This window comes from Phaseolus vulgaris, chromosome 11 (assembly GCF_051622355.1).
Source record: "Phaseolus vulgaris cultivar YP4 chromosome 11, ASM5162235v1, whole genome shotgun sequence".
NCBI classification, from domain to species: Eukaryota; Viridiplantae; Streptophyta; class Magnoliopsida; order Fabales; family Fabaceae; genus Phaseolus; species Phaseolus vulgaris.
In genome coordinates this window covers 48849042-48863860 of record NC_143508.1, presented here as the reverse complement: position 1 = coordinate 48863860, position 14819 = coordinate 48849042, and the positions used below count along the sequence as shown (strand labels likewise).

Genomic DNA, 14819 nt, shown 5'->3' with positions numbered 1-14819 from the left:
TTTTAATTTTTATAGTTCTCTTCATATCATATAATCTTGTTAGTGTATAGTATAAAAGATTTTCAAGATTTTAAGTTTTCATCCAATTTTTGTTTGTAAACGTATATATATCTCATTTGCAATATTTTAACTTCCATTTTAGGTCCCACAGTAGATTTTATACTGATTACGTAAAAAAAAATACTTTATATTTTTATTAATTATAGATTCTTACTATTATTATTAACAGATGAAAATATCTTTAAAAAGTAATAAATTAACAATCATTAACTAACACCCTTTAATTTAATTTTATCTCTCATTTATTATATACATAAAAAAAAGAACTGTATTAGCATTTCTTGTACATTTCTTTTTTTTAACTTATTTTATTATCATAATTACATTTTTCATCATTACCGTTTCAATTTTATATTTTTTTATTAAAGTTTTTAAATGATTTTGTCAAGATGTATTAATTAGACGCGCGTCTAATTAATATGTAACTAACTATTATATTATTGTTGTTGTGATGGCTTGAATTTGAATAATGATCATTTGATTAAATATTTTAAATTTAATTTGATGAGATCTTATTTAATGATGTTAGTTTGTATTTTTCAAGATTGTATCTTTTAATTTATTAACTGTTTCATTTAATATTTTATTGTATGTTATAAGATTTTATTAACATGTAAGTATATGTCTATCTATAGTATCTTTTTCAAATCATTCATTTCATTCCTATAGTGAAAATAGAAAAGCTTCAAACTCTTGAACGAAAAGTTAACTTGAATCCAGATTTTGCTTCTTATTGTGAGAGGTGGTCTCAAATTAAGGAACTCTACAATCAAACAAGTGAGTTTAATCTCATGTTTTTCAACCTTTCTAATCCTTTTGTCTTATCTTTCTGTCTTTCTTTTGCTTCTTGTGTTGTCACAAATTTTGCAATTTCTTTATGTCTTGTTTGAAGTGTTTCTTTCAAGTTCATTATGATCATTTATGTAAAAACTAAAGCAAGATAGCTTATAGAATCATGGGTTTGTGAAATTGTTCAAATTCTTTGGTCTACTTGTTTCTTAATTAACTCGCATTCAATCATCCAAATTGTGATCTTGGTTCATCTTCTTCTCAGTAACATCAATGGAGATGCAGTGGTCAATTGTAGATGATGGTTATATCATTGATTTGATGGATTTGGGTCACCGCAGCAACACCAACAACAACATCAACTCTGAATTTTTAAGATCAACGGAAGATAGTGGTGTTTATATCTTTGATTCTATGAACTTGGGTCACAACAACAACATGCAAAACAATGGCAATAGAACTTTAAGATCAACCCAAGATGGTGTTTTCATCTTTGATTCCATGCAAAACAACCACATTTCTTTTCAAAATCTTGAAAGGTTCAAAATTGAAGAAAAACGAGAAGGGTCTTGTTGCATCTGTCTTGGTGATTTTTCAATTGGTTCGAGAGCAATTCGCATGCCCCAACCATGTTCTCATACCTTTCATCAACATTGCATCACAAAGTGGTTCAACATCAGTCACACATGTCCTTTGTGTCGCAGGAACATCTAGTTACACCATTTTTCAATCTATAATCTTTGTGTTTAGGTTTCTCAATGCTCATTTTCAATCACTTTGTCAAATGTAATATCTTATTATTCTTCGATGATAATAAAGATTTGAGTTGTAGTATTAAGTATGAGTAAACTTGATTCTCTTATTATTTGAATTTTTTCTCGTTAACTCTTTCATTCACGCTCAAATGATCTAAGTACTCTCAAAAGTTGCAACTGAAGACAAAAAAAAGGTGTTAGCAACTAGATGGAATGTACTCGCTTCTCCTGAACCAACAAAGATCAAAACAAAACGTTACCAAAAATACAACGATTAAAAGTAACTTACTCTAATGTTAATAAAATATTTTATTTTTAAATACGGTTTTAATTTTTATAGTTGTCTTCATATCACATAATCTTCTTAGTGCATAGTATAATAGATTTTCAAGATTTTAAGTTTTCATCCAACTTTTATTGTAAAAGTATATATCATTTGCAAGATTTTAACTTCCAGTTTAGGTCCCAGTAGATTTTATATTGATTACATAAAATAATTACTATATATTTTTATTAATTATAGATTATTACTATTCTTATTATTATTATTATTAACGGATAAAAATATCTTTAAAAACTAATAAGTTAACAATCATTAACTAACACCCTTTAATTTAATTTTATCTCTCATTTATTATATATATAAAAAAAAAAACTGTATTATCATTTCGTGTACTTTTCTTTCTTTAACTTATTTTATTTTCATAATTACATTTTCTATCATTACCGTTTCAATTTTATATATTTTTATTAAAGATTTTAAATGATTTAGTCAGGGTATATTAATTAGACGCGCACCTATTTAATGTGTAACTAACTATTACCATTTAGTTTTACTATTATTATGGTTTGAATTTTCATAATGATCATTTATTAAATACTTTAAATTTAATTTGATGAGATTTTATTTATGATATTAGTTTGATATGATTATATTTTTCAAATTTGTATCTTTTCATTTATTAATTATTTTATTTAAGATTTTATTATATTTTATAAGATTTTATTAACATGTAAGTATATATCTATATATAGTATCTCTTTCAAGTCATTCATTTCATTCCTATAGTGAGAAAAGAAAAGCATCAAACTCTTGAACGAAAAGTTAACTTGAATCCAGATTTTCCTTCTTAGTGTGAGTGGTGGTCTCAAATTAAGGAACTCTACAATCAAACAAGTGAGTTTAATCTCATGTTTTTCAATCTTTCTAAATGTTTTGTTCGATCATTCTTTCTTGTCTTTGTTTCATGTGTTGTCACAAATTATGCAATTTCTTTATGTCTTGTTTGAAGTGTTTCTTTGAAGTTCATTATGATCATTTATGTAAAAAGTAAAGCAAGATAGCTTATAGAATCATGGGTTTGTGAAATTGTTCAAATTCTTTGGTCTACTTGTTTCTTAATTAATTTGCATTCGATCATCCAAATTGTGATCTTGGTTCATCTTTTTCTCAGTAACACGAATGGAAATGCAGTGGTCAATTGTAGAGGATGGTTGTATCATTGAATTGATGGATTTTGGTCACCGCAGCAACACCAACAACGACATCAACATTGAATTTTTAAGATCAACAGAAGATGGTGGTGTTTATATCTTTGATTCCATGAACTTGGGTCACAGCAACAACATGAAAAACAATGGCAATAGAACTTTAAGATCAACCCAAGATGGTGTTTTCATCTTTGATTCCATGCAAAACAACCACAATTCTTTTCAAAATCTTGAAAGGTTCAAAATTGAAGAAAAAACAGAAGAGTCTTGTTGCATCTGTCTTGGTGATTTTTCAATTGGTTCTAGAGCAATTCGCATGCCCCAACCATGTTCTCATATCTTTCATCAACATTGCATCACAAAGTGGTTCAACATCAGTCACACATGTCCTTTGTGTCGTAGGAACATAGCTACACCATTTTTCAATCTATAATCTTTGTGCTTAGGTTTCTCAATGCTCATTTCGAATCACTTTGTCAATTGTAATATCCTATTATATTTCGACGATAATAAAGATTTGAGTTGTAGTATTAAGTATGAGTAAACTTGATTCTCTTATTATTTGAATTTTTCATTTAATGATGTACTTTTATAACATTTCTTGAATGTGTGATCCATACACTTTTTAATACATTCTGAAAAATAATTTTTTTTAGGAAAACGTTATCCCTGTATATAAAGAAAAGTCTAAAAAAGAAAATGTAAAGATTCGTAAAAATTCATAAATCCCTAAATCCTAAAGATTCATAAAATCAGTTACTTAATTGACGAAGTGAGACCTAAAATATCTAATCCAAAATCTATTCAGGCAAATATGTTTAGTATTATTATTTATTAGTAATATTTATTTCCTTAAAAACTAGTAAATGTATATTAAAAATATAAGCAAATCAATTTTAATTACATCTCACTAATAATGTTTAACTATTTACTCATTACTATAAAATAAATTCTACATATCAAATATAGATTTGAGTTTTTTTTTAATGAATTCAAACCGCCTATAAAAAAAACATTCTTATAATTATTAATTGTTTTATAAAAATTTAAGAAATATAATAAATCAAATATATTTGGTAACGATTTCGAAATTTAGATTAACGATTGTATTAACAGATAAAATAAGTTTATATTTATCAATAATTAACAGTACTATTATTAAAGTATACTACTCTTTTCGTTTCAGAAAATTTAAAACTATAAAAAAAAATATTTACAATTTATTTTATCACTAGGATATTACTGTGAAACATTCGCAATTCTTTTTTAAAACTCAAGAACATTGTAAAAGCAATTGAACACGATTCGATTTGCGTATAAATTATTATTTAACTAATTATTATATTATGAAAAAAAATATTGAAACCAACAATTAAATACCACTTTCTATCAAATATGTACCAAATAATATTCTTACATTTTAAGTAATTAATGTAAACCTTGGAACAGATCCAGAATAGAATCAGAAGGATTCAAAATTTGTACAAAGGAAATACTAAATTAAACAACTAATTTCTTACTTGTAAAAAAGAACTAATATTTATATCTCTAATTGTCCTATAAATGTAGCTTGAATTAATCCTACAAATATAAGTAAAATCAAAGAAAATCAATAAAATACTATAAAGGCAAATTACCCCTCAAGCTCAATACATTCTCCTGCACTTTTATAATAATTGTAAAAAATGTTAAAAAAAAGTCAATTTTAATATTTTTGTAATTTTTAAACAATTATAATGAAGTATAATTTTATTTTTTAAATAATTTTAGCTGCAACATCACACTCGCCTACCTCCCTTCCCATAAAAGCACTTCCATCTTATTCTAGTTGCACTGTTTGAGAGAACAATTTCATCGTTTGAGCGTGTGTGATAGGGTTGGCGAGAAGATTCGTTGTATTCGATATTCCTTAGTGCGAAGATAATTTTCTTTTGGTAGGCAAATTCTCTATGCACAACCATACATTTTTTAATTTCAACAATACTCTTCTTGGTATGGTAGAGAGTATGGTGTCTTCTTCTTTATTTATAAGTAGTGGTGGTTTGTAGTGAACGTTGATGACTGGGAAAAGTTTTGTCGTGTTTTTATTAGTGGTAATTGTGTTTTCCTTTGCTTTTTTTCATTTTTTTGGAAGTAACAAAACTATAAAAAAAAAACAAGAAAGTGAAAAAATGGAGTACAAAACTCCAAAAAAAATATTTTCACACTAGGAAACGTCGAATACAATGAATCTTCTCGTTAACCCTTTCATACACGCTCAAATGATCTAAGTACGACTGAAGAAGAAAAAAAGTGTTGCAACTAGATGAGATGTACTTGCTCTGGACCAACAAAGACCAGAACAAAACGTTTCCAAAAATACAATGATTAAAAAAAACTTACTCTAATTAACAAAATATTTTATTTTAAAATTCAGTTTTAATTTTTATAATTGTCTTCATATCACATAATCTTCTTAGTGTATAGTATAATAGATTTTCAAGATTTTAAGTTTTCATCCAACTTTTGTTGCAAAAGTATATATCTCATTTGCAAGATTTTAACTTCCATTTTAGGTCCCACGGTAGATTTTATACTGATTACGTAAAAAAAATTACTATATATTTTTATTAACTATAGATTATTACTATTATTATTATTAACAGATGAAAATATCTTTAAAAAGTAATAAATTAACCATCATTAACTAACACCCTTTAATTTAATTTTATCTCTCATTTATTATATATATAAAAAAAACTGTGTTAGCAATTCTTGTACATTTCTTTCTAACTTATTTTATTATCATAATTACATTTTCCATCATTACCGTTTCAATTTTATATTTTTTTATTACAGATTTTAAATGATTTCGTCAAGATGTATTAATTAGACACGCGTCTATTTAATATGTAACTAACTATAACCATTTTATTTTTATTATTGTGATGGCTTGAATTTGAATAATGATCATTTAATTAAATATTTTAAATTTAATTTGATGAGATATTATTTTATTTAATGATGTTAGTTTGATATCATTATATTTTTTAAGATTGTATTTTGTAATTTATTAACTATTTCATTTAATATTTTATTATATGTCAAAAGATTTTTTAACATGTAAGTATATGTCAATCTATATATAGTATCTTTTCCAAATCATTCATTTCATTCCTATAGTGAAAATAGAAAAGCTTCAAACTCTTGAACGAAAAGTTAACTTGAATCTAGATTTTTTTTTTTTATCGTGAGAGGTGGTCTCAAATTAAGGAACTCTACAATCAAACAAGTGAATTTAATCTCATGTTTTTCAATCTTTCTATTCCTTTTGTCTGATCTTTCTCTCTTTTTTTTGCTTCATGTGCTGTCACAAATTTTGCAATTTCTTTATGTCTTGTTTGAAGTGTTTCTTTGAAGTTCATTATGATCATATATGTAAAAACTAAAGCAAGTTAGCTTATAGAATCATGGGTTTGTGAAATTGTTCAAATTCTTTGGTCTACTTGTTTCTTAATTAACTCGCATTCAATCATCCAAATTGTGATCTTGGTTCATCTTCTTCTCAGTAACATCAATGGAGATGCAGTGGTCAATTGTAGATGATGGTTATATCATTGATTTGATGGATTTGGGTCACCGCAGCAACACCAACAACAACATCAACTCTGAATTTTTAAGATCAACAGAAGATGGTGGTGTTTATATCTTTGATTCCATGAACTTGGGTCACAGCAACAACATGCAGAACAATGGCAATAGAACTTTAAGATTAACCCAAGATGGTGTTTTCATCTTTGATTCCATGCAAAACAACCACATTTCTTTTCAAGATCTTGAAAGGTTCAAAATTGAAGAAAAAACAGAAGAGTCTTGTTGCATCTGTCTTGGGGAATTTTCAATTGGTTCAAGAGCAATTCGTATGCCCCAACCATGTTCTCATATCTTTCATCAACATTGCATCACAAAGTGGCTCAACATCAGTCACACATGTCCTTTGTGTCGTAGGAACATCTAACTACACCATTTTTCAATCTATAATCTTTGTGCTTGGGTTTCTTAATGCTCATTTCCAATCACTTTATCAATTGTAATATCCTAGTAATTGTAATATCCTATTATATTTCGACGATAATAAAGATTTGAGTTGTAGTATTAAGTATGAGTAAACTTGATTCTCTTATTATTTGAATTTTTCATTTAAAGATGTACTTTTATAACATTTCTTGAATGTATGATTCATACACTTTTTAATACATTCTAAAAGACATTCTTTTAAAAAATATCATTTTTTTAGGAAAACGTTCTCATCTCTGTATATAAAGAAAACTCTAAAATAAAAAATGTAAAGATTCATAAAGATTCATAAAATTAATTACTTAATTTGACGAAGTGAGACCTAAAATATCTAATCCAAAATCTATTCAAGCAAATATGTTTAGTATTATTATTTATTGTTAATGTTTATTTCCTAACAAACTAATAAATATATATTAAAAATATAAGCAAATCAATTTTAATTAGATTCCACTAATAATGTCTAACTATTCATTACTTTAAAATAAATTCTACATATCAAATTTAGAATTGAGTTTCTTTTAATGAATTCGAACCGTCTATAAAAAAAATCTTATAATTATTAATTGTTTTATAAAAAAAAATTTAAGAAATATAATAAATTAAATATATTTGATAACGATGTATATCAAAATTTAGATTAACGATTGTATAACAGATAAAAGAAGTTTATGTGTTTATCAATAACTAACGGTACTATTTTTAAAGTACACTCTTTTCTTTCAGAAAATTCAAATCTATAAAAAAAAAATTATGTATAATTTTTTTTATTACAAGGATATTACTGTGAAGCATTCGCAATTGTTTTTTAAAACTCAAGAACATTGTAAAAGTAATTGAACACGATTCCATTTGCCTATAAATTATTATTTAACCAATTATTATATTATGAAAAAAAATATTGAAACCAACAATTAAATACCAATTTCTATCAAACATGTACCAAATAATGTTCATACATTTTCAGTAATTAATGTAAACCTTGGAACAGATCCAGAATAGAATCAAAAGGATTCAAAATTTGTAAAAAAGGAAATACTAAATTAAACAACTAATTTCTTACTCGTAAAGAACTAATATTTATATATCTAATTGTCCTGTACTTTAATTAATCCTACAAATATAAGTAAAATAAAGAAAATCAATAAAATACTAAAAAGGTAAACTATCCCTCAAGCTCAATACATTTTCCTATACTTTTATAATAATTGTAAAAAGTGTGAAAAGTCAATTTTAATATTTTTATAATTTTTAAATAATTATAAATGAAGTATAATTTCACTTTTTTTTAAATAACTTTAGCTGCAACATCGTATTCACCTACCTCTTTTTTCGTGAAAGCACTTTCATCCTATTCTAGTCATAGTGTTTGAGAGAGCAATTCCATCGTTTGAGCATGGGTGAGAAGGTTAGCGAGAAGATTCGTTGTATTCGATATTCCTTAGTGCGAAGATAATTTTCTTTTGGTAGGCAAATTCTCTATGCACAACCATTTTTTTAATTTCAACAATACATTTCTCGGTATGGTAGAAAGTGTGGTGTCTTCTTCTTCATTTGTAAGTGGTGGTGGTTGGTAGTGAACGTTTATGATTGAGAAAAGTTTTGTCGTGTTTTTATTAGTGGTGATTGTGTTTTCCTTTACTTTTTTTACATTTTTTTTTTTGGAAGTAACAAAACCAAAAAAATCCAACCAGGTGAAAAATAAGAGTGCAAAACTCCAAAAAAAAATTCTTCACACTAGAAAACATCGAATACAAATAAATCTTCCCGCTAAGTCTTTCACACACGTTCTAATGATCTAAGTACTCTCAAAAGTTACGGCTGGAAAAGAAAAAAAATGTCACTTGTTTCTTGTGGAACAACAAAAACCAAAACAAAACGTTTCCAAAAATTAAATGATTAAAAGAAACTTACTCTAATGTTAACAAAATATTTTATTTTAAAATCCAGTTTTATAGATTTTCAAGATTTTAAGTTTTCGTTCAACTTTTATTGTAAAAGTATATATCATTTGCAAGATTTTAACTTCCAGTTTAGGTCCCACGGTTGATTTTATATTGTTTACATAAAATAATTACTGTATATTTTTATTAATTATAGATTATTACTATTCTTATTATTATTATTAACGGATGAAAATATCTTTAAAAACTAATAAGTTAACAATCATTAACTAACACCCTTTAATTTAATTTTATCTCTCATTTATTATATATATACAAAAAAACTGTATTATCATTTCTTGTACTTTTCTTTCTTTAACTTATTTTATTATCATAATTACATTTTCCATCATTACAGTTTCAATTTTATATATTTTTATTAAAGATTTTAAATAATTTGGTCAGGGTATATTAATTAGACGCGCACCTATTTAATGTGTAACTAACTATTACCATTTAGTTTTACTATTATTATGGTTTGAATTTTAATAATCATCATTTTGATTAAATACTTTAAATTTAATTTGATGAGATTTTATTTATGATATTAGTTTGATTTGATTATATTTTTTAATATTGTATCTTTTCATTTATTAATTATTTTATTTAAGATTTTATTATATTTTATAAGATTTTATTAATAAGTATATATCTATATATAGTATCTCTTTCAAGTCATTCATTTCATTCCTATAGTGAGAAAAGAAAAGTATCAAATTCTTGAACGAAAAGTTAACTTGAATCTAGATTTTCCTTCTTAGTGTGAGTGGTGGTCTCAAATTAAGGAACTCTACAATCAAACAAGTGAGTTTAATCTCATGTTTTTCAATCTTTCTAACTGTTTTGTTTGATCATTCTTTCTTGTCTTTGTTTCATGTGTTGTCACAAACTCTTGAATTTGTTATGTCTTGTTTGAAGTGTTTCTTTCAAGTTCATTATGATCATTTATGTAAAAACTAAAGCAAGATAGCTTATAGAATCATGGGTTTGTGAAATTGTTCTTAATTAACTCGCATTCGATCATCCAAATTGTGATCTTGGTTCATCTTTTTCTTAGTAACACCAATGGAAATGCAATGGTCAATTGTAGATGATAGTTGTATTATTGATTTGATGGATTTGGGTCACCGTAGCAACACCGACACTGGATTTTTAAGATCAATTGTAGATGGTGGTGTTTATATCTTTGATTCCATGAACTTGGGTCACAACAACATGCAGAACAATGGTAGTAGAATTTCAAGATCAACCCATGATGGTGTTTTCGTCTTTGATTCCATGCAAAGCAACCATGATTCTTTTAAAAATCTTGAAAGGTTCATAATTGGAGAAAAAACAGAAGAGTGTTGTTCCATCTGTCTTGTAGAATTTTCAATTGGATCAAGAGCAATTCGCATGCCCCAACCATGTTATCATATCTTTCATCAACAGTGCATCACAAAATGGCTCAACATCAATCACACATGCCCTTTGTGTCGGAGAAACATCTAGCTACACCATTTTTCAATCTCCAATATTTGTGTTTAGTTTTTTCAATGTTCTTCTCCAATCACTTTTTCAACTGTAACATCTTATTGTTCTTTGATGATAATAAAGATTTGGGGTGCAGTATTAAATGTTTTAATGTATTACTGTTTTAATTAAATGTTTTAATGTGTTACTGTTTTAATTAAGTGTTTTAATGTGTTACTGCTTTAACTAAATGTTTTAATGTGTTACTGTTTTTAATTGTTGGGAAAGCATTTTAGAGCTTTCTAAAATGATTTTTCAAAAAAAAAAAAATTACTGAAAAAATGTTCAGAAACATTTTAAAAAGTTTTCTAGATAAATTATTTTCAAATGTTTTAAATTATTTTTAAAAAATTATTTCACAATAAAGAAAAGCTTTGTTGGAAGGATGAATCTAGTTAAAAATTAATTCCAAAATATATATTTTAAAATATTATTTTGAATTTTTTTATTTAAAAATGTATTTTTATAACATTTTTTGAACGTGTGTTAGAAAGTGTTTTTAATTTATTTTTAAAAACATTCTTAATAATTTTTAAAAACATTCTTAATCCAAAATCTATTCAAGCAAATATGTTTAGTATTATTATTTATTGTTAAAGTTTATTTCCTTAAAATTAATAAATATATATTAAAAACATAAACAAATCAATTTTAATAAGATCTCACTATCATTATTTTAAATAAATTTAGAGAATTCAAATCTATAAATAAAATTATGTATATTTTTTTTATCACTAGGATATTACTGTCAAGCATTTGCAATTATTTTTCAAACTCAAGAACCTTGTAAAAGCAATAGAACACGATTCCATTTGCATATAAATTATTATTTAAATAATTATTATATTATGCAAAAAAAAAAAGCATTAAAGATTAATTTTATTTTATAAAGATATAATTTAATATTCTTTCATATTAGCTTTTAAAACATCTTGTTCTTTCGAATATGCGCATTTGAAATACGACACCATGTGCCCGTCGTTTCGATGAATCGAAACGACAATGCTACAGTGTCGTTTCGCTTTTCCTCTCTTTTGAGATGTAGTTTCGAAGTAGAACAATTGGAAGAGGAAGTGCGCAAAAATTGAAGATAAGAATCAGTGACAGAGAGATAAAGAACGAGGTAAAATCCCTAACGTTTATTCTTCTGTCATTGCTCACTTCACTTCCTGTAAATCCTTTCCAAGCTCAAATTTTTTGTTTTATTAGTTTGTCCCCTTTTAAATTTTTCATCTTTATCGAATAATTCACATGGGTTTTGGTCCTGGGTTTCTATTCCCCTTTCCTGATTTTCGATTTCGTAAAAAAAAATTAGGGATTTTTTACGCAGTCATGGTAATTGTAGTCTCTTCTTGCGTTCATTCAATACCGTTGAGAAAAGTGTTATTTTGGGCTCTCACAAATTATAGTTTTTGGACTATAAACTATAGTTCTCTCAATTCAACAGATAATACCAGTTTTCATTTTCTATTCACTAATTTTTTGACTGTTTTCGTTGAAAAATCAGTCTAACCATGTCATAGGTTAAAAACTGTTTGTAAATTTCAACTTGTTAAAGTGGTTAAAAACCAGTTTGATTTGCTAATTGAATCATGTTATTGGTTTACATTGGTTTAACATTGATAGATACCCATTTGTTAATTAGTTGTTAGTAATTAGTTAGTTGGGTTACTTGGCCAAAGTAACACAGGGTTTATGTTATGCTTGCAGCTAATTAAATACCTTAATTTTAAATGTGTTGCCATGAAATTTTTTAGTAACGAATATTGAAATTTGCAATAATCACCCCTTTGAAGTAAATGACATGCATTCGTGTGATAGTTTTGGTTTCTTATTCTCCAAAGCTGAAATCAATGATCTAACTGGTGATTAAATTTTTCTGCCTTTTAGAACATATTTATCTACTGCCAAAGGCCTGGAGTTGAACCAATGGATTGTTCAGCTGCAAGAAAGACACAAAAGGCAGACCGAGAAAAGTTAAGGAGGGATCGACTCAATGAACAGTTTGTAGAACTGGGTAACGTTTTAGGTAAATCAAGTTTCACCTTTTTACATTGGAAATTAATTGATACTGGTATTTCTGTAGAACTGGTAGGGGAATTTACATAAAGAAGTTCTGTTCTGATTACAATTGAAAATTACTGATGTAGTTTTTGTCCTTAAAGTACATTAATGCTGCAGTTGTCATTTTGAAAAAGGGATTTTTCTTTTGGTTTTCGTATTTGTATAGATTTAATTTAGTTTTTTTAATTAACTGATTGTAGTTTTGATTATTTTAAACCACATGTAGCATGCAGCGGAGGTTAACAAGAGGATTTACAAATGCTGATAATATGTATCAAATACCTGTTATTTGTTTGCAATGTATTCATGTGTTTTCCATTTAATTTTAATGACCGATAAAACAATAAATCTCTTAAATCACTCTCTGCTGTGGAGATTCTGAAATGCAGACCCTGACAGGCCCAAAAATGACAAAGCAACCATTCTAGGTGATACAATTCATTTGCTGAAGGACCTTACTTCTCATGTTAGTAAACTCAAAGAAGAATATGCTACACTAAATGAAGAATCTCGTGAGGTAACTTTTTTCTTTGATGAATTGCCAGTCTCTTGATACTTTTAGGACTATCATAATGAAAATAATTTAAATTTCATTCAATTTTTAGTTGACTCAGGAGAAAAATGATCTCAGAGAAGAAAAGGCTTCTCTTAAATCGGATATCGAGAACTTGAATAATCAGTATCAGCAGCAGCTCAGAACTATGTTTCCATGGACTGCAATGGATCATTCAGTTGTGATGGCTCCACCATCATACCCCTTTCCAATGCCAATGGCAGTACCTCCTGGTCCAATTCCCATGCAGCCATTCCCCTACTTTGCTAATCAACATCCTGCAGTCATCTCCAATCCCCATTCAACTTTTGTTCCTTATTTAGCCCCCAATACCATTGTTGAACAACAATCCACACAGTATGTTTCGCCTCCACTTCATCCAGGCAGTCGGTCCAATGTGTCTGAAAAACAAGAGTCCAAAAGCAAATCATTCAGGGAGAGCAAGGCCGAAAAGAATGAGGATTCTAATGATGTCACTACGGACCTTCAGTTGAAGACTCCTGGGTCTTCCGGAGATCAGGTTAGTGTTGTTTTCCAAGGAAACTTTGCAACCGATAAATAGCTGTGATGTGATCATGGTTCTCAGTTGCAGTTGCAAATGCAATTGCAGATGCAGTGCAATGGCAGATTCCAGCCGTCCCATCAGGAAATTATTTTATGAATGCACCAAAGAAAAATATAATAATTTTGCAATTACTCTTATTATTAATATGTCTTTAACAATCGTCCATCACACTACTTCCTTGCACACCACCATGAGATGCCTCTTGCACTCCCCCAGTATGCCACACAACAAACTGATTCCACCGATGATACCTAGAAGCTAGAATAGAATATTGAAATTAGAATATTTAGTTTTTCTTGTGATAGAAGTGAAATAGAACAATCTTTAAGGTTTTGTAAATATGTTGTGAACATGTTGCGGCCCATTGTTTGACTGAAAATCAATCGTTGCGGGAGGCATTGCAACATCAATTTATCATCGGATTCAGGTTTTGTTTGTGTGCCATGTTTTGCAGGATTTATCATCCGGACAAAGAAAATCTGGGAAGTTGTCGAGAAGGGAAAGCAGCTGCTGCTCGGGAGGGAATTCATTAGGTAGGTCTTCTTCTCATAGCGCTCAGGATAGCTCATCAAGCAGTACAGTTGCAAGCAGAAAGCATAATGAATGAGAAAGTACGCAATTTAGTGAAGCTCTTGTGCATTTGAAGCCACTATGAAGAAGATTTTCGTGCATCTGCTGCAACTCTGGAGGGTACAAGTCATTCTGTTCTTATCCCAAAATAAAAGCCACTTCTGTTACCTCTTCCTAAGTAAGAATTTGGTCTGAGTAGGTTTAAATGATACATAGTTTAAGCATAAACTTCCCCTTCTGAGGGAAAACTTGAGATTTCAGCTTGAAAATCTCCAAGTTGAGCAGTGGGGTTAGCTAACCTATAGGTTTGTAAATTCTTTCATAGTGGTTAGAATTTCATGATTCGATACAATTCAACAAGCTAACCATTTGTATCTTGCGATGAATTGCCAGTGACTACGAATTGTACAATGCTTAATTAATTAACTGATATCAATGCAATTTCATATAATCAGTAGAAA

At 27.7% G+C, this 14819-nt stretch overlaps 1 protein-coding gene across 4 annotated transcripts; it reads left to right on the top strand.

The window, feature by feature from the left end:
- The first annotated feature begins 11562 nt into the window (after nt 1-11562).
- On the top strand, nt 11563-14819 carry LOC137820836 (transcription factor bHLH121). 4 transcript variants are annotated; one of them, XM_068625110.2, is made up of 5 exons: nt 11563-11729; nt 12497-12635; nt 13060-13187; nt 13276-13743; nt 14243-14819. In XM_068625110.2, the coding sequence occupies exons 2-5, from the start codon at nt 12536-12538 to the stop codon at nt 14393-14395; spliced, it is 849 nt and encodes a 282-aa protein (XP_068481211.1). In that variant the 5' UTR covers nt 11563-11729; nt 12497-12535; the 3' UTR covers nt 14396-14819. The 4 variants fall into 4 exon arrangements, with proteins under 4 accessions (XP_068481211.1, XP_090153382.1, XP_090153383.1 ...); XM_090297256.1 differs by having other exon boundaries at nt 11596-11729; nt 13046-13187; XM_090297257.1 differs by having other exon boundaries at nt 11643-11729; nt 13070-13187.

What these genes read in the sequence shown, in the direction of transcription:
- LOC137820836 (XM_068625110.2), top strand. Translation starts at nt 12,536, where the DNA reads ATGGATTGTTCAGCTGCAAGAAAGACACAAAAGGCAGACCGAGAAAAG. An exon ending in AGAACTGGGTAACGTTTTAG is followed by an intron (nt 12,636 to 13,059) that starts GTAAATCAAGTT and finishes TCTGAAATGCAG; the next exon opens with ACCCTGACAGGCCCAAAAAT. An exon ending in TAAATGAAGAATCTCGTGAG is followed by an intron (nt 13,188 to 13,275) that starts GTAACTTTTTTC and finishes TTCAATTTTTAG; the next exon opens with TTGACTCAGGAGAAAAATGA.